This window comes from Mixophyes fleayi, chromosome 8, assembly GCF_038048845.1.
Source record: "Mixophyes fleayi isolate aMixFle1 chromosome 8, aMixFle1.hap1, whole genome shotgun sequence".
Classification (NCBI taxonomy): domain Eukaryota; kingdom Metazoa; phylum Chordata; class Amphibia; order Anura; family Limnodynastidae; genus Mixophyes; species Mixophyes fleayi.
In genome coordinates this window covers 105,347,011-105,370,900 of record NC_134409.1, presented here as the reverse complement: position 1 = coordinate 105,370,900, position 23,890 = coordinate 105,347,011, and the positions used below count along the sequence as shown (strand labels likewise).

The following is a 23,890-nucleotide window of genomic DNA, read 5'->3' as shown; positions in this document are numbered from 1 at the left end:
AGTTTTCTGTTTTGCACATAAGTTAAATACTGCCTGTTTTTTCATGTAGCACACAAATATCAACTTTAAATTTCAGGGTACAAATGAGCTATCAAGTATTTGTGTGCTACATGAAAAAACAGCCAGTATGTAACTTATGTGCAAAACAGAAAACTAATATTCACCCCTTGCATTGTAACATGGTTTTGTCCAGGAGACTTAAGTAAGAAAGTTCTTGCCTAAGTTTCTTAATGAATCGGGCCCATAATCATCATGGTTGCTTGATGCCTGGCAACACTAAAGTGTGTTCACCACATCCTCTCTTAGTATTGCTAATCCTGATTACAGGACTCACTAGCACAGTGCAGGGTACTTGTCAGTGATAGAGGTCCCTGCTCGTGCACGTATCCTCAACCCAGACTTTATTTTCATCTGCACTTCATTTTAATGGAAAAGGTGACAGTAGAAATGGGGGGGGGGGTAGATAACATGTATCATGTCCTGTATCATAAATGCTAAACTGTGTTTAATATTACATCTAACACAATGCAGTTGTATTGTTACACTTACAGTATAATGACTACAGAAACCACACGTATCTTCCTTGAATATATTATATGGAATCATAATATTGACATACTACTTATACTAATTCCTATTAATATCCTGTATAATTATAATAACATGAAATAATATACATAACAATAAAGTCACCTTCCCTTTACACTCACCTTCTCTGGGTCCATGTTAAATTTCCTGTTAGCACTGAGCAATTCATTCTCCCTCTCTATTTTACGGCTAAGAGAAAACATGAACAGGTGTTAATACACTATAATCATGTTCCACCGCACTTAATATACTATAATCATGTTCCACCGCACTTAATATACTATAATCATGTTCCACCGCACTTAATATACTATAATCATGTTCCACCGCACTTAATATACTATAATCATGTTCCACCGCACTTAATATACTATAATAATGTTCCATCAAACTTAATATACGATAATCATGTTCCACCGCACTTAATATACTATAATCATGTTCCACCGCACTTAATATACTATAATCAGGTTCCACCGCACTTAATATACTATAATCATGTTCCACCGCACTTAATATACTATAATCATGTTCCACCACACTTGATATACTATAATCATGTACCACAACACTTAATATACTATAATCATGTTCCACCGCACTTGATATACTATAATCATGTTCCACCGCACTTAATATACTATAATCATGTTCCACCACACTTAATATACTATAATCAGGTTCCACCGCACTTAATATACTATAATTATGTTCCACCGCACTTAATATACTATAATCATGTTCCACCACACTTGATATACTATAATCATGTACCACAACACTTAATATACTATAATCATGTTCCACCGCACTTGATATACTATAATCATGTTCCACCGCACTTAATATACTATAATCATGTTCCACCACACTTGATATACTATAATCATGTTCTACCGCACTTAATATACTATAATCATGTTCCACCACACTTAATATACTATAATAATGTTCAACAGCACTTGATATACTATAATCATGTTCTACCGCACTTAATATACTATAATAATGTTCAACAGCACTTAATATACTATAATCATGTACCACAACACTTGATATACTATAATCATTTTCCACCGCACTTAATACATAAAAATCATGTTCCACAGCACTTACACTCAGTCCACATAGCAAGGTTTACTCACCTTATCTGCAGGTGCTCAAAATCATCAATATCCGCCATTATTTCAGTTATCTCATTCTGCAAGTTCTGTGAGCAAGAACAAGAGGAATTGGGGAGAAAGTAGACAATGAGGAAGGCAGGGATATGAGAGCTGGCATAAGGAGGTTGAAATTGGGTGAAATAAAATGTATGTGACTAAATGGTAGGCTGGTCCCAACTAGCTATGAGGAGACGACTAGGTACAGAGAGATAATACCATCTATACTCACATAAGATAGTGGAACTTTCACCATTCTGACAAGCATATAAATGATTTACAGCCAATCAGGTGCTACTCAGGGAAGGATAGCTACTTTGCAGGACCTTTTTTCTTCTACATGTAATTGTGTACAGTTGTTGTATTTCACAGACTAAGGGAAAACAAAGAACATGCTACCTAACACCCAATATACAACATAATAGCCTCAGCTACCTAACACCCAATATACAACATAATAGCCTCAGCTACCTAACACCCAATATACAACATAATAGCCTCAGCTACCTAACACCCAATATACAACATAATAGCCTCGGCTCTCTCTAGCCTCCCTCCAATCAAGTGGCCTCATCTGTCTCAGCTACTTCAATGGGTAGTCAGTCTTAAAAGGTCACTTATACAGAAGTGTGGTGAAAAAGGTGGTAGGAAATGTTTTATGAGGTTGCATTTCGAGAAAGCAGAGTAAACAAATAATGCTAGTTTAAGCAGAATTGGGAGGTTTGTACTGTACTTTAATGTGTTCAAACAGTTCTTCTCTGTTAGACGATGTGACTTTTCTCTCCTCTGTCTGAGCCATGGTATAGCCTAAAGGAATGCCAAAAACAAACAGTATGGAACATATCAATAGAGGGGCAACCAATGGTAAGATGGTGCAGTACATAGATGAAAATATCTTTATGAAAAGCAGGAATGTGTTGTGCTTTTATTTTTATTAATACTATAAATTCTGGTGAATCCTTATGGTACACTTGTAAGAAATTAGGACAGAATAAACTATTAAAACTGTAATAAATGCGGTGCTCATTTGTGATCCAGCTTTTCTGCATTACTGCATCAGCGTCCGTGGCTTGCTCAGACTTAATATTTAAAATTTGTAAACCATTATCCTCTGCCCAGGGGTGCCTGGAGGAGATCCAGTTCTATTCAGCATGGAGATGGCTTGCCCTAGTGGAGGGGGAGCTTGCATGTATATTGGGACCAGTTCCCCTAGGGAGTTCCGCCCCATGTTTACCACGCTGCAGCTCTCTGTTATAGCGTGGCCAGTCCTTTCTGGCATAGTTGGTGGAGGTTGCTGATCTTGCAGGGAGCATTGCATTAACAAAATACATGTTAGTGTCACAAGTCGCGGTGGTGCCTCAAGCCACCACGACTCACTGTGCCCGCAGGACGCGTCCCAGCCGTCTCCATGATGACCGTGACGTCACTTCCTGTTTTCGCCCCAGCCATCGCCTAGGCAATGGTCGGGACGCTGTAGTTGCTAGCGCCACATCCCAGCATTAGGGGTAGATAGGCGCGTGAGCAACTAGTTAATTTAATTATATTAATTAAACAGCCCCTGAGGCTGATTACTCCCTGCTGGGCCTCCTATACTGCCATTGGCCAGTCTCTGTATATAGGGCAGGGAGGGCTTTGTCTCCCTGCCAGTTATAGTTCTCTGTTGCTGTTTCTAACCTGCTCCTGTGTCTTGAACCTGTTTGCTGTTTTGGATTACTCGCGTATGACCCTTGGCCTTGTTTATTGGACTTTGATTCTTTGCCTGTTGTTATGACCTTTGCTTAGTTCCTGGACCCTCCTCGTTTGCTGCAAGCCCTGACATCTTGCCTGTTTCTTACCACAGTACCTGCTTCGGAGCTAAGACCTCGGCCTGTTTCCTGACCACGATTGATTCACTATTCCCCACTACTCTGCTCTATGGTACGTTCATAATCCTGTACTACTCTGAGTTTAAGACCTGGGGGCATCTGAGTACCTGTGAGCATAACGAGCTCAACGGAAATGGTGGCTGCTATAGGTGAAGACCTGTCCATCTTGTTCTACAAGTTTATGATAAGACCGATAGTCGTAACAGTTAGGCTGCAATTTTCTGGCCATGATATTACTCTTATGATCAGGCTGCAGAATTGAGACCTATTTTCCTTACAGCTTCTCCATTCCCATACTTTACCTGCCAAAAGTCCTAACTGGAAAATTGGCATACAGTAGGCCATTCCCCCGACCCATCCAAAGCACTCCTAACTTGACAAGGGTGTTTCACTTTTGGGTTCAGGTAGATCAGGTTGGCTACTAACTTTGCTCTTTGGATATGTGATCAGGGTAACAAGCAGACTTTTCATTAGGTATCTAGAGAACAGATTCAGTTGTACTTGTTATAGATGAAGTACTGTATAAAGAGGAACTGTGTCTGGTTCTAATGCTATTAATAAACATTCCACATTTTTTATAATATATCCCAAGTGACCTTGGAATATTTAAAGAACAATGCCTACTGATCATGCACCAACAATTTGTTTAGTTTAGCTTTAGGAAGTATTCCTACAGAGCATTTCTACAAAAAAGCTCATGGGATACATAACAAATATACATAATTGTGACTTTAAAAGTCAGAGCTCTGAGATTAATAGTCACAATTCTGACTGTAAGCTGTTGCTTTACTAAGCTGGGATACGACAGGTCATCACTCTATCACAGCACTGTCTTTTTTAAATCAAATCAAATTTTTTTAGCTTTAGCTTGGGTTTGGGACAGAGTTTGGCAATTATAAACTAGGTTTGATCCGAGCCAGATTCTAAACCCTCACCCCAAGCAAACTCTCCATATCATCAACCCCCCCACCCAAAAAAAAAAAAATGTAGCTTGCCACAACTAACAACACTTAGGGATATAAATCTATTAAAACAAAACAAAAAGCCTTATAACTATTGATAATTGTTTTTTTTGTCAGCGATGGGGCTTTTTGCTTTGCCTCCACATGTAAGTAGTTACTGGAAGCGATAGAGATGTTAACCTGGCCAGCATGGGGAATACTATTTATTGAGTATCGCAGAGGTGGCATTGGGATGGCATTAACAGAAAGAGAAACATTATGTATTGGAGCACTAAACTTTTTTTGTTTAGGCAGAAAGGGGCTAATGCTCTGCCCCCAGAAAAGATAGAAAGGGATGGGCACATAAGCGTCTTCTTTTTTCTTAAACTTTTTTAAACTGTGGATTTGGAAGCTCAAACTGCTTCCATGGGCCCTGAATAAAGTAAAGAGATAAATAACCTTTTTGCTCTGAATATCTGTTGGCGTAGCAGCTGAGTATCGGCAATAAAATAATGGTAAATGGCAGTGCTAAGTAATTTTTTACCTCCGCAAGAAAGACAAAATTAGACTACACGGCAATCTTGATCCTAAACTTAACAACTTAAAAAAACAAAAACATTTCACCTAAGCTCAAGATCACAGCTCCTTGTCTCCTGAGCATGTGCAATGGTACAAACAAGGCTGCATTAAGGAGGTTACATTATCCTACTGGAGAGCACCAGTAGGTATTGGCGCATTAGTGGTAGGGAACACGCAGCTCTTGTGTAGCCAGAACTTCCATAAAACACATGGGGACCACTTTAATGGGCAAAAAAACATATGTACATAAAAATAAGAAGACACAATAAAAACTGAAGCTAAGAAATCTACTCTACATAGAGAACAACAGAAGTGGTAGAAAGCAAAGCTCATTATGGTGGCAGTATGCAAAAAATATACCTGTCTAGTGACTACTATAAGAAAGACCCCACTATGATAAATAGTATACAAAGCGCATTACCAATATGGGGCACAGTATGCAAATGATCCCTCAAATCTATAATTATATAAGATATAGGGGCATGTTTACCAGTTATATGGGATTTTCCCTGATATTTCACAGTCATTTTCGCAGTTGACTGTTTTTTTCAGAGTTATTTACCATGGGTTGTCTGCTGGGACAGCACTTCAGAAAACTGTCTGTCCCAGCAAAGTACCAGACCCCCCCGCACCCCTGTGGTGTCTCTATTCACAGAGGATAAAGTCTTCACTCCTTTGTTTGGCCGGCAAGTAGTATCTTCTGCACATGTACGGCCGAAAGATTCACATTACGAAGACATTCCACTGTCTAGCACCCATAAGATTTATTAATCTGTTTTTACAGCAAAATCCCCCAAAAACTGTAATTTTTGAAAGTAAACTTGCCATTCATTAATAGGACACCTCTGCTGCGTTGCCTTTTCCTTTGAATGTCAAAGGAATGATTGATGTCAATGGGCACTGCTATTTTGCACTCTAACAAGCTCCGACAAATCAAAGATTTTCGGAACTTGTGCACAATGGCTAACGCCAGCTGAAGCCTATGGAGAGAGCATTGCGGTAGAGGGATCTTTGGATCCCTCACCGCATCTTACTGGTGTCCGCTCCGGTTACTATCACAAAGGTGGTCACTTTGTGATAGCGACCATAAGGGGACCAGAAAAGATAGTTTACAGGTCTTCGCAGAACCAGCAGTTTTTCATAATTTCTGTTCTTGTTAAAGATTTTTAATAAATACTCACAATATCCTTATCTTTGTGATTAATAAATATGCCTGCAAATGAGGTAGGATATGCTTAGCGCCATCTTAACATGGCATTAACATATTGCAAAAAGCTTAGCTTGGTAAATAGCTGTCCTCATAGAGATGTATGTTGATGGCGATACTTCATGCTAACTTAGTATATGCCAGAGAAATGTACGATTTGTTTTACTATTACTTTTATAATTTGAAACTTAAAAAAGACTTTCTCCTGCGAGAGTGGTGTATTTGCAGGAACTAAGGCTTGATAAATAGGCCCCATAACAATAATAACATATAAAACAAGGGAGAAAAATATACCTTTACCTGCAACAACAGTGTCTCTGTGAAAGTATCAAAGGTTTAGAACAGGCCTGTCCAAACTGCGGCCCTCCAGATGTTGTGAAACTACAAGTCCCAGCATGCCCTTCCAGCTATCAACAGGTTGTCTACTGGCAAAGCATGCTGGGGCTTGTAGTTTCACAACACCTGGAGGGCCGCAGGTTGGACAGGCCTAGTTTAGAATCTCAGGTCTATGTTAGATACCACAAACATAAATGTTAGGAGACTCAGCTCCATAGGTATTACACAGCTGGCTGTAAGCCATATCCATATCACTGCAAGCCGCAGGTGTGGAGGCTGAGGGATAAAACCAAGCTACAGAAGAGACCTTAGATGAGAAAAATAAATCTAATCCTGGCACTCCTCACAAAGAATCCAATTATCACCTTTACGAAGTCTTTAACAGTGTGTTCAATATAGAGATAGCAAAATGGCAAGTGTCCATACATGGTAAAGTTCAGGAATAACAGCTTTGATTGACTACATCTGTTTTGTGATCTGAACCCATCTATATACAACACACTTTCAAGAAATGAATATAGTAAATAAAGTGGATTCTTTGTGAGACATGCAACAGATGGCTAGTAAATAAAGTAGACCTCAAATCTGGAGGATAGTAAACAAAGCTGACCTCCAATTTGATGGCCAGTTTACAATGTAGACCTGTAATCTAGCAGACAAAGCTGACACATTGCTCTTGTGGCTTGACCTGTACAATGAATGTTGCCCTGCTGCTACCACCCCCAATCAGCTATGTACTGATACTGTAACTTGAAGAGAGAATAATACTGCTGTATAAAGGAGAACTTTTATAGGACCTATGAAACGTTTACTGTCTTCGCTATTAAAATTATGTACATTTTTTAAAAGATGAATATAACATGAAACTTTTTATCAAACTGTGCACATCTTATGTGAAGTGAGGCACATGAAGCCAAACGTCCTTAAATCCTTAAACGTATCCACATGTTCAGAAACATAGCACTTACCCACTAAGGGTTAAGTTGTTGGAGATCTCCAGCCAATAGAATCCTGTGGGAGTGTTTAGGTTCGTGTGCCCATATATTCTCACGCAAAGGATGCTGGGTCTCTTCCATCGCAGAAATCCCCTCCCACCAACCCTTTATGACTTTGTTTACAACGTTGGAGTAGTCACAGAGTGAGTAAGGTTAGGCGGGAGAGCCCGTGCAGTTGGCAAATAGGGCGTACGGTGTTATCGCTGATTGGCTAATGCCACCACATACTTCGAAGCACCCTGGTTCGTGGTTACCCGGTACGGGGACCCCTTGATCTGCATTGTACGGCAATTCATTTGTGAGCCCTGAAGTCATGTGGTCATTATTAAGCCAGATTTAGCGCCGGCCGATCGTAAGGGACTAGGTCCAGGTACCAGTGGTAGACCGGATGGTCGTACACAGTTTGGTTTAGCCTTTAGTGGTTTGCTGAAGGCAAGTGCTCTCACCACCACCAGGTTTATATATATACTTAAATAAACTGTGACCTATTTAGCCAAAGCTGAAGTTGTCGGTGTCTTTATTTATTAGTTGGTAAGAGATATGGTTATACCGGAGGAGAGGTTGTGCGTGGAAGAATGAATCTGTGGTATGAAGTTTAAAATCCCACTACTTTTAAGGTGGTGAAATACCAAGTCTGCTTTGCTACTGAATTGAAGTTAGATGTATAGGGGCTCTAAAAGTCACCCATGGTAAGCAATCATACAATAGCAATCTGGCACCAGTGCAACAAATAAACAGAAGGGGATAGACAGTACACATGTTTAGAGGAGTCTGCACAGCGTTTTAAGTTGTTCAAAGCAATAATTTTATACCATATTAGAGGTGGCAATAATCAGGACTCTGCAATTACTTTCAATGAGATTGCTCAGTCTAGGGATAGTACATTAAAAGGTGTGGATCAATGTAAAAACAAAAACATATGTGTCATGTGATACATTTAATAGAGGGCCACCTATATATACATCACATGATAAAATGAACATCACTTTATCAAAGTAAATACACTGTACACCCAAATAACATCCTGTTTGGCAGCCTAGAGAGCACAAAACACACAACCTGGGCAGGGACAGACTGGAACTAAAAGTAGCATTGGCATAAAAAGCACACAGCCCACACATCTGTGCACGCAAGCTTTGCTTAGCACAATGATTTCACAAAGCACACTATCATGTATTCAGGGGGCGCCGAGAGGGGGGGTTGGGTACTGATTACCGGGGCCTGGGTATGCCAGGGGGCCCGGGCCCGCACTGCAGACTAGCAAGATTTTTTTTTTCTTTTACTAATTTTCTTTTTTTTCTGTTTTTTTTTTGTTTCTTGGGAAGGGGTGGGGGCGTGGGGGTGTCGGGTAGGCAGTCTATGCGATACCTGCAGAGGCTGTCAAGTCGCATTCTATGCGCTGGGACAGTCTATGCAGGGACCGCACAGGCTGCATCCATCTCCACTAGGCAGTAGCTAGATCCCGGTCCCTGTGACATCAGCAGGTCAAGTGACTGCTGCAATCACATGACACACAGTGCAGGCAGGCTTGCTGGATATCTTCATGTTCCTGTGTGCTGTACAGTGGAGAAAAAGGTAAGTGAAAAGGGTGATGTGATGGGGAGAGGGCATATGTTATTAAAGCTAGGCAGAGGGGGAGATGTGTGACTATAGCTGCTGGGCAGAGAGGGGGCATGTGTGACTAAAGATGCTGGGCAGAGAGGGGCATGTGTGACTAAAGCTGCTGGGCATAGAAGGGCATGTGTGGCTAAAGGTGCTGGGCAGAGGGGACATGTGTGGCTAAACGTGCTGGGAAGAGGGGGGCATGTGTGGCTAAAGGTGCTGGGCAGAGGGGGCATGGGTGACTAAATGTGCTGGCCAGAGAGGGGCATGTGTGACTAAAGGTGCTGGGCATATAAGGGCATGTGTGGCTAAAGGTGCTGGGCAGAGGAGGGCATGTGTGACCAAAGATGCTGGGCAGAGAGGGGCATGTGTGACTAATTGTGCTGGGCAGAGAGGGGCATGTGTCACTAAAGGTACTAGGCAGAGAGGGGCATGTGTCACTAAAGGTGCTGGGCAGAGAGGGGCATGTGTGACTAAAGCTGCTGGGCAGAGAGGGGGCATGAGTGACTAAATGTGCTGGGCAGAGAGGGGCATGTGTCACTAAAGGTGCTGGGCAGAGAGGGGCATGTGTCACTAAAGGTGCTGGGCAGAGAGGGGGCATGTATGACTAAAGCTGCTGGGCAGAGAGGGGGCATGGGTGACTAAAGATGCTGGGCAGAGAGAAGCATTTGTGACTAAAGCTGCTCGGCAGAGGGGGTATGTGTGTGTAAAGTATGTGGGCAGAGGGGGCATATGTGAGTAAAGCTGCCGGGCATTTCTGTAATGAAAGTGCTACAGGGCTCCGTCCCTAGACTACGGGAGACCTGTAACACCAAATGATTGTATCCTCTAATGCAGATATATTAAATTATTCCTTGACTTGCGCTTTTCACCTCTTAGGCACTCCCCCAATGGCCCAAAGCCACACCTCCAATGGTATGGCCACACCCCTTTGCGGGTGCGCATTGGGTTTACCTTCTAGTCAACTATAGGGGGCCCTATGAAGTTGCAGCACCAGGGCCCAAAATTTCTCTTGGCGGCCCTGCATGTGTTAGGTGTTTTGCTATCGTGATGATCAGTACAAGGACCAACCAAGTACAATAGGGTGCCCAAGTTCAGACCATGTAATGTCTGCAGCCCTTTGCTGTTTTATTAGAGGTTGCTAAGCTTAGGAACCAATACCAGTCTACTGTTCCCAAAATGCAAGCCTGAGCCTGTCCATTGGCAGTATAGGCAATGAGAAAGTAGGAGAGAATGAGGTGTCCATAGCCAATGACTGGGATAACACAGGGATAGTAAAGCACAAGGAATCCCAAATGAGAGGAATTTACAAAGCAAGAAAAGAAGCACTTTGCAGGGACAACATAAATATAGTGCAGCAGGTAGGAGATATCATTGATGACAGAGCCCAATGAATAGCAGAGCATAGACCACAGACATTCACTAGCATAGAAATACACACAACCGGGAGCAAAGGAATCATCTACAGCAGGGAGACTGAGGAATAACAGGAAACCTCCCAACTGTCCCTCTTTCTATCCAATTTTTTCTTCTTTGGCTGATGTGTAGATTTATATAGTTAACCCATCTAATTTGCTGCATAAAGAGTCTGTCCTCAAATTCAATGTAACAATATCCATTAAGGGTAACTGAACAACTGCAAAAAATACAGCCCCACAATGCTCTGTTTTGTGTGGAGCTGACCCTGGAAAATCAATCTGCTCCTAGTTTGGTGGGCTTGTGGCTACCTCTGTATATATGCAATGGTGGAACAAGAGAAATGTCACATGAGTCCCACCTACTACCACTTAAGGACCACTTCCTTTTTAAATTCAAAGGGGCATATTCATGTAGGATTCACAGCCACGATTATGCGCGGCTGCGCGTGTAAAGTGTCATTACGGTACAGCAACATTGCAGATTTCTGCGCGCACCCTGTGATGTTGCAGTACCGGGATCAGTGCAGGCACGCGTAATCGCGGCCGCGAATCCTAATTGAATATGTCAAGAAGTTTTCAATTTTTCTCCAAGAAAACCGCTTGGTTTAGGACTGAGGGGGCATATGGACTGTGCTTATTACAAGTGTCAATTTTGTGTGTTTATGTTAATGATATTGGTCAAGTAAGCCAAGAAATGCAGTTTCCCGCAGAAGTGCAACTGGAAGGTTCAAATTGTGCCCCATTAAAAGTATATGGTGACTCTTTGCATAAACTTAACGTATTTGCCAATAAAATCCTTTGAAACTTATGAAATACTTGTAATTTTACTTCAGTATACCATAGCAACATCTGACAAAAAGGTCTAAAAACACTGAAGCAGCAAACTTTGTGAAAACCAATATTTGTGTCATTCTCAAAACTTTTGGCCATGACTGTAGGTGTGTGACATTACAGATAAATAGCTGGACTGCTTTTTTGCATTTATCCTTATTGTGTTCATTGGTTGTAAATATTGTTTCTTTTATGGATTTTGTAGATGTGCATTGTAAACAGTGACCTATGCTAATTGTAAAAGAAAGCTCAAGGTGCAAGTGAGTACAGTGATGTACGGGCAATAGAACACAAGGAGTACAGTGATTTATGGGTAATAGGACACAAGGGGTACAGCAAATTATAAATCAGACAGAGCAGTAAATCACAGATCTGACAGTGCAGTTAATACTGGATCAGACACATAGAATCAAGGTGCAGAAAGTATCGGTAGCCACACAGCAATGAGAACAGTGAATCACAGAGCAGGGAGTGTAGAGATACATAAAAATATAAGGAATGAGAGGACAAAGGGACCAGGGAATTTCATATGATAGAACACAAGGGGTAATGGATTATGTGGTAAAACAATGTTGTAATTACAAAATTGATTTTGTATTCTAAACATTTTATTAAAATAACATTTGCATGACAAAATAGAATTTTGTGAACACCCAATTAACAAAATGATAAGCGTCTACAAAATGAATTGTTTTACCTGCCACCATGTGCATTGTTAATAGAATTTATTTTGTAGACAAAGTAGATAAGTTAAAAGTAGTACAGTTCCTCTTATTCGCTAACCTGAATGCAACTGTCACTATAGGTCCTTATTCTCTAGGCTTTAGAGATTATCAGCTGTATTTCGAGCAGCCTACATGCACCTGTCCAGAGTCCATCTCTGTTACCATTAGAAGAACAGAGACTCACACATAATAAAACACAAAAGATAAAGAGTACAGGTAACAACAATAGAAGTCTTAGAGCAGGGAGCGTAGGAAATCCTTTGCTGGAAGTGCAGGCAAAATAATAACAAATATAATAATGACATGAAATATCTATCATCTGTAACGCATACTGTATAGGGCACTCACCTTTTTTACAATTTTCCAATAAGAGCTGGACGTCTCCTTCATTTGCACAAGACCCCTGTGGCAACAGCAGATATCTTGCTCTATCTCTGCTCTCCATTTATAGTGGTCTCTGCTAAGATCCCCCGTTTTACTATTAGTTTACAGTATGTTCTCACCTTTCTCTGCTTCTCCATCCAATATTGTCTTTTTTTATACTTTGTCTTTTTTTATCTGCTGACTCGTTATTACTCTGCCTTTCATTATTTAATGTTCTGACTATGCCCCTTGTTGATTTTCAGTCCATATCTCATGCCTACGCTTCCTCTCACCTCTCTGACTGTTTTCATCTAATCTTCTATGACCGGTTTTATCTTTCACTGTCTTCCTCTCTCCAATCTGCCTTTACCAACTATGCCCTGTGTTCTGTCCCTGCACATTCAATGACCTTGTATTTAGATCTGTCACAATGTCTGTGCACAGGTCCACTAGTGCAAGGAGTAGGATCCTAGTAACAGGAAGAGGACAGGCAAACTGTGGTTAGTGTTTTGCTTGCTGAAGTCACACTTCCTAACGCTGCCTGTAATTCATATGAGAATCAACAACAATGCACTACTGAGATCAGTTACTGTTTCCTGTTTATCCATTTTCTGTGGCTTTACTAAGATAGCTTTTCTCTGTCCAACTCTGTCTATCGCTGATTTTACCCTTTCATCTCCATATTTCAGTATATTTCAACTTGACCCCTCCCTGCAAGTTCCTCTCTCTGAAACCACAAGTTCTCTGCAACCAGATGGTTTTTATAGCAAGTATGCTTGAAGCGCACGTCAGTCATTTCTGGGGAAGATGTTTTTAAAAGGGGAGGGTTGGGCGGTGTACGGACAGGAGTGGTTTAATCATTAAAATAGGCGATGATGCGAAAGATTTTTGAGAGGTAGAAGAAAGCAAAACTAAGTAATTGATGGAACGGAAGGCAAATACGTTCAGAAGCCTGCAGGACAAGAGAACCATGGAATTTCCATCTATTTAATTATTGGCACTGCCCACTTACAGATATTTGAAACTAAAATGAAAAGAAGATAGTAACCCCACACATAGTAGAAGTAGTAAGCTGTCAATGCCTTAATAGCGGTACCTATTTACAAATCTAGTTCTTCCTCTCAGTTTGGTCCTAATAATAAGAGCTATGGAATACGTTGGAGTTATATAAATAAATGTAAATAAACCAATACATTTTCCTACCATCAAGGCCCTATTTAGATGCAAAACTGTCCTAGGCATTACTTGATTACATCATCTACATAACATCATACATTAATAGAGTATTCACTTCTCATGCCAATTCCCCTCTATCCAACAATACTTCCTCCATTATTTCTACTGAACAAAATAACTGCTTGACAAAAAAATAGAGGTACATTCGATTTTAGATATAATACACACACAAAAAAAAAACCAGGACATGTTTATGCTACCCCCTGAAGAGTGCTGCCTAATGCACTTGCCATGTTTGCTTACATGGTAAATACAGTTCTAGTGTCCCACATCTCAAGAGATGATTTAAAAGGTTTGTCCACCCCACCTCTCCTTGACATGCTCGTTCATCTTACAAAATAGGGGCTGTCCATGCCCTGTGACCATTCTATTCCATGTCCTGAGCCAATGGGAGCGAATCACACTGCAAGAGGACTAAATACGTCAATTTCTCTTGACAGCAGAACTCTATACTGAGGAGAAATGCCCGGACTGAGTCCTTCTGTTCTGTGAACTGCAGCTCCATATGGATCGCTGCTTCTGGCAATGGGAGGTACTCTCCATTTTCCACATGGAGTGGCAAGTCAGAAAGTAAGGGTAGGGGACCATAGCCACTTCCATAACGGAAGCTACTGGTGTGTGGTCACTGCTATTCGGATACTGTGCTTATAACACGATAAATGTGACAAAAATGCTTATAATACATGAGAGGTCTGAAGATTTCTATAAACAGCTGTGAAAGCTATTTGTCACCATTTAGCCTCACTAGCCATCAACAATTTTAGAATATATTTCACCCATGACAAATGCTTATCCTTATTTGTTATACAGAGCCAAGCAGATAAATGAGAGCATGAAAAAATAAGACATATCTACAGTATATAGTGTAGTGCTACGTTTTCCATGGCAGTATGATTTTAAAGATGTGTTTCTGATGATAGGTAAGGTTAACTCAAATTGCAAGTGAGGCAACGTCCGAAATAGTGTTCACTTTGAAGTATTGTTCTGTGTCTCATTTTACATCCACCTGTACCAAGTTTCATTAAACCTCCAGGACCATGGACAGCAAGTAATTCCTGGGAGAAAGAGGGAGAGACAAGAAAGCAGCAGGATCAGAGTAAATAATATTACTAATTTGCTCTTAGAGTTAGAGGTGGCATTAAAAGTAGTCATTTTGTATATACATTATGCAGCTTAGAGAAACATTTGACGTCTCATTGTTTTGGATGTTTAACCTGCTAGATATCAACTACTTGATCCATATGAAATGTTATCTATGAGATGTCTTCAAGCATGCATCGGTGAGATCTCTAACCATATTAAAGTGTCTTCCTAGGACAAGTCTTCCCCCTGCAAAGTGAGCAGGGCAAATTACATGAAAACACGATTGCATCTTCACGCAACTGCCCTTTCCGGCAGCAATGTCTGCTATTCTGTAAGTACAGATAGAGTCACCCCAATCTGTGAGCTTCCCGGACACTCCAGGTGAGAAGGTAACTATGATTATAATGGCTTCCACATTTGCCTAAATCTAATTTTTAGACAGATGACGCTTTTAAAGGCAGTATATACAAGCAAAAGACCATAACCACCTATGAGTTTTCTGTAATGCTTTGATACAAAGGTAAATGTGATCTGCAACACCGTACTGACACTTCGTTACTACTGGAGCTTTTTTGTCATGTTTCATGCGTTGCCATGTTAAAAAAAAAAAGGCATAGCAGTGTATGGGCCCTAAAGTTGTGTTAAATGAACAAAAATGTTGCAGATGTTATTTTAAAAAAAGAACATTTTGGGAGCATATCCAATTTTTATAGTATTTGGTTAGAAAAAAAAACAACCATAAAACGTTTGTACTTTATAGCAGAATCTCCACCTGAATCTTGACTTGTACACTGTGCAAGGAATGTTTGGAGTCACGAACACCTGGGGTAAATTCGAGGAACCCCCTCCCCACAATTTAAATGGTTGCACCTGTAAGTTGCAAATGCCATTTTGGCATATTTATTGATACAATAAACAATATAATAGTTACTAATTGGATCTGACAATTCTACCTAGCCGTATCCTCCAACCTATGACCTTGGCTCCTGACCTAATCGGGCATGAGCCGTCAGACAATGGCACCATCGCCACATCTGAATTCAATATATTCTTACTGCACGGTTATCAGCTGCATCTATGGTACATAATTCTTTTTAATTTGAATCTTCTTTCTATTTTAGTGCAGATTGAAACACAATTTTAAAGTAATTCATTTTTGTTAAAACAATTATAACTTTGGAGGATGTGGTGTCTACCACAGGTATCACAAATAGCACAGGACACAATCCCACTACTGAGGTCATTTATGTACCAGAAACAAGGGGAACATGCAGCAAATATGTTATTTATTTTCCTCCTGTGACAGGGATATTGACATTGGGAGATTTACAGGCAATTTTTTTTTTTTTAACTCAAAGTTTTATTGCATAATAAAGTATGAATGACATAAACATAAAACAACAAGCATTTTGATTAAAATAATCACAGAGGAGAGTAGGTATCCAGCAATGTCACTCACAAAACAGTAAAATGTATTGCAATATAACAAGATAGTAATGGGTAATTGGCGGAGGGGAAAGGAAGTGGGCATTGAAGGGGGTATAGGGTAGGTAAGGGAGGGAGATGGCCGTCTCATGGGGTATACTAAGAAAAGCATGTTCATCTTCAGAAGGGAGCGCTATCAGGTCTGCATGGGAGCACTTTAATGTAGTAAGGGGGTCGATGCTATCTGGAATTGTGTGGGGGGAGATTATTTGGAGGAAGAGAAAACTGCGGGGATCCTAGGCATAAAGCCAGGGGGCCTAAATTTGATGAAATTTGTCTTCTTTGTCTCGCAGTAGTGACGTGATTTTTTCCATGTTGGCAATGAACCATATATATGATCTAAGAGAAGAGATGCGGGGGGGGGGTCCGCCTGTTTCCAAAATTTAGCAATCAGGCATCTGGCGGCTGCCAGGACATGTGAAACAAGTTTTGCAGAATGGGTGTCTAGGTCTTGTATAGGATAACAGAGTAGGAAGGACCATGGGTTCTTCCTAATAGGGCATTGGAGGAGGGAGGAAAGAAGTCTCGAAACCCTGTCCCAGAAGGAGGAAATAACAGGGCATGACCACCAAATGTGCACGAAGGTGCCTCGCTGACCACAATTTCTCCAGCAGTCGGGAGAGGCTGACTGGTACATCTTTGCGAGCCTGTCAGGTGTGAGATACCACCTGTAGTAAACTTTGTATGCATTTTCCTTAATTAATGTGGAGATGGAACTTGAAGCCACATTCAGCCTGATGGTCTCCCAGCAGTCCTCCTCCGGGGGAGGGCCCAGATCCCTCTCCCACTCCCTCTCATGTGCGTTCCCGGAAGGCACCAATTTCTCCAGTAGAAGACTATACAAGGACGAGATCATGCCCCTTCGCAAAGGGGAAGAAAGGCAGAGAGATTCAAATTGGGAGGGGGAGTGAGGTGAATTGTCCGACAGGAGTGACAGGAGGAAGTGCCGAACCTGCAGATATTGGTAGAAAGGCGGGTGAAAGTTAGGGACTCTGGAACAGAGGGCGTCATAGGATATAGGCCTTCCTCGCTCAAGAAGGCTTCCTGCAAATCGGAATCCCGCCCTGGTCCATAGCCGAGAGAAAGATCTGGACATTCCTGGAGGGAAGGTGGGGTTATGCCAAAGGGTATAATGTGCAGAGGGTTGGGGAAGATAGAGATATGGCCCTTGCAGGTTTCCCAGTACCGAGCCGCAAACTCCAGAGTTGGAAAACGTTTGGTTAGGGCCTTCCAAATAACAGAGGGAACTCCCCAGAGGCCAGACAGGCCGGGTATGGAAAGATAGGCAGCCTCCAAGTCTGCCCATGCATGAGATGCCGGAGGAGCAAATGAGGAGACCATTGAACTAAGCTGGGCTGCCCAGTAGTAGGCCTTAAGATCGGGGAAGCCTCTGCCTCCGCAGCCCTTAGGTTTTTTGAGTAGTGCCAATCGAAGCCTGGGAGACCTGCCACGCCAGACAAATTTAGAAAGGTGTTGCTGCATAGAGTAAATTTCAGTTAGGGGTACTCTCACTGGCAAAGTCTGGAAAAGGTAAAGAAGTTGAGGGAGAACAGTCATTTTTACAGCAATGATCCTGCCCAGCCTTGAAATGATTAGGGTTCGCCAGGAGAAAATGTCTGATTTGAGTTTGTGAAAAAGAGCTGGGTAGTTCTCCTGATATAGGGATTCATATGAGGTGGTTATATATACTCCCAAGTATTTTAATTTTTTCTTCTGACATCTAAAGTGAAAATGGGAGGTGAGATCGCAGCAGTCCTGTGAGGGCACGTTAAGAAATAGGGCTTCGGATTTTGTTATATTGATTTTATATCCGGACAGGTCGCCATACCTTGAGAGGAGGCAGAACAGGTTGGGCAAAGATGTTCTTGGCTGCTGGAGCGTGAGGAGTATATCGTCAGCAAACAGTGAGAGCTTACTCTCCAGAGACCCTGTCTCCACTCCTCTGATATCTGGGGAGGCTCGGATAGTAGCTGCCAAAGGCTCAATCACCAGGGCAAAAATTAATGGGGAGAGTGGGCATCCTTGGCAGGTGCCATTGCTTATTGGAACGGAATCAGAAGGAGAACCATTAACCATAACCTTAGCAGAGGGATGAGAATACAAGGCCTGGACCCCCGACAAGAAATCCCCCGACAGACCGAAATGCTTGAGGGTATGAGTCATGAACTGCCAGGAGATCCTGTCGAAGGCCTTTTCGGCATCCAAGGATAAAATGATGGAGGGAGTTTTCCTGGTGTTAAGTATGTGAATGAGGTCAATAGTTCTCTTTGTGTTATCCCTGGCCTGTCTACCAGGGACAAACCCCACCTGATCATAGTGAACTAACCCAGGGAGTACAGTGTTTAAGCGATTGGCCAGGATCTTAGCGTATAGTTTCAAGTCGTTGTTAAGGAGGAATATTGGGCGATAACTAGCACAATTATGGACTTCTTTACCCTCCTTGTGGATCAGGGTTATCCGAGCCTCCAGAGATTCTTTAGGCCAGGGTTTGCCCTTTAGAATGGAGTTAAAAAGAGTGGAGAGTTGAGAAGCTAGCAGAGCAGCAAATTTCTTATAGTAGGCTGCCGAAAACCCATCAGGACCAGGTGCCTTTCCTGCTTTCTGAGCCTTTATAACCTGCACTACCTCCTCCAAGGAAATGGGTTCACTAAGACGATCTGCAGCCTGGGGAGTAAGCTTCGGGAGGCGAGCGTCTTCCAGAAACTTATCTATACGCTCTGCCTGCTCCCGATGGGCTGAGGTGTTGGGGGGTTGAGGGAGATTATACAGTTTTAGATAATAGTTCTGGAATTCTGAGCGGATTAATTTTGGGTCATAAACCAGAGCTCCGGAGGAATCCCTAATAGCCATAAGATTTGGGCCGAGACTTTGGTCCGCAACCGAGTGGCCAAGAGCTTGTCCGCCTTATCAATCTTTTCACAAAAGCGTTGGTTCAGCCATTTCAGCTTGTTAGCCACTCGGTGGGAGAGAAGCAGGTTAAGTTCACCCCTCACAGAGACCATCTGTTCGAGTAAAGCAGGGTCAGGATTAGATTTATGTTGTTCCTCCAACTGGTGGAGGGCCGTGGAGAGATACATAGTCTCGGCCGCTCTAGTCCTTTTGGCATTTGCTGCCGAAGCCATTAAGTGGCCTCTAATGACCGCCTTATGGGCATTCCAGAGAGTAGAGGGTGAGATATCAGGAGATTCATTTGTCTCGAAGTATTCGGATATTAGGGATTTAATATGAGCTACTGTGTTTCTGTCGTGGAGAAGGGACTCGTTGAGTCTCCAGGAGAAGGTAGAGGAGTGAGAAACTAGGGAGGAGAGGTCCGCCGAAATTGGGGCATGGTCAGACCATGTAATTGAGTGGATAATAGAGTTAGTGAGTTTAAGGGTCAGGTTGTGGCTGAGCAGGACCATGTCGATTCGGGAATAGGTGTTATGGACTGAGGAATAGAAGGAAAAATCTCGGGCCAAGGGGTCAGAGATTCTCCAAGTATCGTACAGATTGTGTAGTTTCATGAAATCTTGCAAGGCCCTGGAGTTCCTCCTGTCCCTCCCGTCGGGAAGAGCAGCTGAGGGGGCAGATCTATCCAGATGGGGGGTAAGAACCGCATTAAAGTCTCGACCCACTATCAGTTCTCCCTTACGAACCTGAGAGAGTGTAACTCCTAGGCGTTTAAAGAATTTATGCTGATCTTGGTTCGGGGCATAAATATTCACTAGGGTGCACGGGAGGTTGTTCAATTTACCCACTAGGATAAGATATCTACCTTCTTTGTCTCTGTGTGTGTCTGTGAGATCGAAATCAAGATTACGCGAAAAAAGGATTGCCACCCTGCACCTCTTCTTGGCAGGGTCACAGGCATGATAAGTGAGGGGGAATCTTTTGGATTTAAGTTCCGGGTGCAAGTGCTTAATAAAATGGGTCTCCTGTAGGAATACTAGGTCTCCCTTAAGGGCCTGTAAAGAAGCGTAAAGTTTGCCCCTTTTTTGGGGAGAGTTAAGACCTTTAACATTAAAAGATATCAGGCGGAGCGTCATGAGAAAGTCAAAGGGGAGGAGTCAGGATGAGAAAATCTGTATAGTGAGTTGTAGTTTTGATTTGCTGGAGGGGTAGATACCAAAGACGACCATGATTGGGGAAGCATTGTAGGTGTGACGGGAAAGTGGGGGTAGGAGGACGGGTGTGGTGCAGAACGCCCGTCCAAGGTGCTGGTGGGGCAGAAGGAGCAGTACCCTAGGTACCCGGGGACCAGCTGAGAGCAACCAAGCTCTATGGGGGAAGCGGCTAGGACTTACCAATCGAGAGGGCGAAAGGTAAATGGCTGACTGGAGTGGGGGGGGAGACGGGAGGTGGGCATCTGCTACCCAGTGGGCCCATGTGTGTGGGTGCGGGAAGGGGGAAGTGACAGACTAGGGTGTATCAGTAAGACGGGACCACATAATGCAAACATATACATTAACTATGTAACATTGTCAAACTAGAGGGTACAATGATAGCAGGCGGATGCTTACAAATGCCAATATGTACCAATGTAAACGTGTAAAGAGATCCAACAGTTAAACGAAAAACAATTGCATAGCAAGTCGAAATAGACCTTAAAATCAGACAAACAGGCCTGCCAGTGGTCGTAGGACAGGTACAGCCTTTTCGAGGGGGGTCCATAGCAGCATTACGCTGTGGTTCCAAGAAGGCCAAGGGTATTGAGATCCACCTGTAAGCGGAGAGAGCAAAAACAAAAAAAAAAAAAAAAAAAGAAAAGGGCAAACAGAAACAGCAGGCCCAAGGCATGTAAACAATACAATGAGAAATTTGGCAACATATGGACATTTCGGAGGGCTCGTCCCCAGGTAGGCGTAGTTCCTCAGATAGCCTCCAGTAAGGGTGGCCATTAAATGATCAGGAACGGCTCTCAAAAGTTCTGCTCCAGATGGACCTTCCCTGGGTGGGGAGTTTCTCATCCCTAGAAGACAGTCAGGGAGATAGATTACGAGGTCTTGCGAGGAGTGGAAGATCTCTGTACCGTGGACCATTCGCCTCGTGGAACTCTTTGGGGCCGCGGATTTGTATCCTGGTTGCCCGAGGTATATGATTGAGAGGCGCCCGGGGGGGGGCTCGGGAGCAAGGCCTAAACGTTGTAGAAGAGCCTGAGCCTCCGGGAGTGTGCGGGCGGAAATCTGTCGCTCCTGATGCCAAAGGAACAGACGGAAGGGGAAGCCCCAGCGATAACGGACATTATGGTCTCGCAGAACTTGCGTTACTGGGGCGAGCTCCCGACGTCTGGCCAGAGTGGTCGGTGACAAGTCCTGAAAGATCTGTATGTTGTGACCCTCGAATGTTAGAGTGTGCAATTTTCTGGCTCCGCGCAAGACCATCTCCTTGGTAGTATAGAAGTGGAGTCGTAAGATGACATCTCTAGGCTGGTTTTGGTCGGTCGATCTGGGCTTTAGGGCCCTATGGGCTCTGTCCAATAGTAAGTGGTCCTCCGGGACCTCAGGGGCCAATTGGGAGAAAAGCTTCTTCAGGTATTGGTCTAGGTGAGCAGATTCGACCGTTTCCGGAATGCCCTTCAGACGCAGATTATTCCGCCTCGCCCGATTGTCCATATCCTCTTGATGTTCCTGGACAGATGTCAAGTCACTACCTAGGCGCACAATGTCCTCCTCCATGCCTGTCTGGGAGGACACCACCGTCTCCAATCTTTGTTCAACTTGGTCAGTACGGGTTCCAATTGAAGCCACCTCCGCCCGTAATGAGTGGAGGGCAGCTTGCACTTCTGAGTGCACGGAAGATTTCAGTTCTTTCATTTCTTTAATTAACGTTAGGAAGTCCCGTCTGGTTATCGGGGACGTGTCATCTTCCTCTGAGTCAGATTCAGCGGAAGTATGAGGGGAATCCGTCCTCGACCGATGCGGGGTTGAGGTTGATTGCTTCGAGAAATATTGAGGCAGGCTCTTAGGATGAGATTTCTTACCTCCCTTAGGCATTGTGGAGGAACCTCAAAGGCTGGACTTTTAAGCAGGGGTAGCGGTATGCCCAAGCAGGTTAGTAGAGTAAATTACGATGGGTGGGCCCACATAGGAAGGAGGACTCACATGGGTCTGGGTATGCAGAGCAGTGTAGAAAAGACTTCCCCCCCCCCCGTCAGCATTTAGGGGGTTACAGGGTCATTACTGTATTTCTGTCTGTCCCTGTATGGCGCCACGGACACCTAGTGGCGCCCTATAAATAAATAATAATAATAATAATAATAATAATTGCTATAGCCTATAGGTGGTATATTATATTATGAATGGAGCTGGGTCACAGCAGAGGGACCTCAGGGCCCAGGCTTATATGTTAAGGAGTCAATATCAGCCCTGCGTCTGGCTCCCACAGGACTAGGAAGCAGATTTGGCGGCCAGTTGTCCTCACAGGTTGGGAGAGGCAAGCTGAGTGGGCAGATGTAGTTAAGCTGCCGTATGTGAGGACCCTCCCACACTGACCTGTCTCCGGTGCGTCCAGGCAAAAGCGATGGCTGGCTTCCTCAGGCAGTTATGGACCAGATAACCTCCAGGAACAGCCTGGAACCTCCGGACCGGCGGATTAGCGTTGCGCCTCACTCCAGCTGCTACAGGGGGATCCTGCTGCGCTGCTGCCCCTTTAGTGGATGATTGAGGTGTTCTCCGTCTGCAGATCTCCACCGGAAGTCGGGGCCCCGAAACCGGAAGTGGATGCTGGTGGCACTACAGGCTGCGGCTTCTGCCCAGGATACAGGCCTCAGTTAGTTAGAAGGCCCTTGGTGCGGGATGCCCGGCTGGCTGCGGGGAAACTCCTGACGTCCCAGGAGGCAGGCAAGTGTCACCGATTGTTCCCCCAAGCGTTTTGCTCTAATTAGGGGTTGTTGGCTGCGTGGAGACCTGCAGGCCACGTTTCGCTCTCCTCACACACTCCCTCTGCACTGCAACCTCCGTCTCCCGGGTAGCAGGGGCAAGAAATAGCTGGCTCCAAATCTCGTCCAGCACAACACTGCCCGCAGCAGCACTATGGCCAGCAGCGTGACCCTCAGAGATATATCGGGGGGAGGGGGGGCTCAGCGGTATGTCCGTCGCAGCGTGTCAGCCAGGACTCACAATTGCAGGCGCTGAGTGGAGGAGAGACTCTCCTTTCAATTATCTCGGGTCCCAGAGCTTGCGAGGAAAGCGTTTCCGTCTGCCACCCCGGGTTTTTAGGGGTTATATTACGCTCTTTCACCCCAATTCTCAATCAGGGGCCAGGAGCTGATGTGAAACACGTCCGATCGTGTTGGCTACCAGGCCACGCCCCCTTTACAGGCAATTTTAAGTAATTTATGTATAAAAATAATCTTGTTGTATAACTTTACCAAGTTTCTATGATGGTGCAGTAAGCCTGCTTGCAGAGCTCATCCTTCCTTATATTTCCTATTGTGTTTTAGTTTTATCAAGAAATCCCTTTAACAATACATTAGCTTGGATGGTGTAATGATACCCT

General features: G+C 43.5%; 2 protein-coding genes across 2 annotated transcripts in view; one reads left to right on the top strand and one right to left on the bottom strand.

The window, feature by feature from the left end:
• CYTH4 (cytohesin 4) overlaps positions 1 to 13,351 on the bottom strand; it is a 47,875-nt gene extending 34,524 nt beyond the window's left edge. Inside the window, exons 1-4 of the mRNA XM_075183068.1 lie at positions 12,596 to 13,351; positions 2,482 to 2,555; positions 1,734 to 1,798; positions 711 to 777 (exon numbers count right to left, since the gene is read on the bottom strand). Of these exons, the coding sequence (XP_075039169.1) occupies positions 711 to 777; positions 1,734 to 1,798; positions 2,482 to 2,555; positions 12,596 to 12,692 (303 nt within the window). The 5' untranslated portion in view covers positions 12,693 to 13,351. The remainder of the gene's footprint in view (positions 1 to 710; positions 778 to 1,733; positions 1,799 to 2,481; positions 2,556 to 12,595) is intronic.
• The window catches only part of RAC2 (Rac family small GTPase 2), a 97,118-nt gene that overhangs the window by 801 nt on the left and 72,427 nt on the right, over positions 1 to 23,890 (top strand). The window lies entirely within an intron of this gene.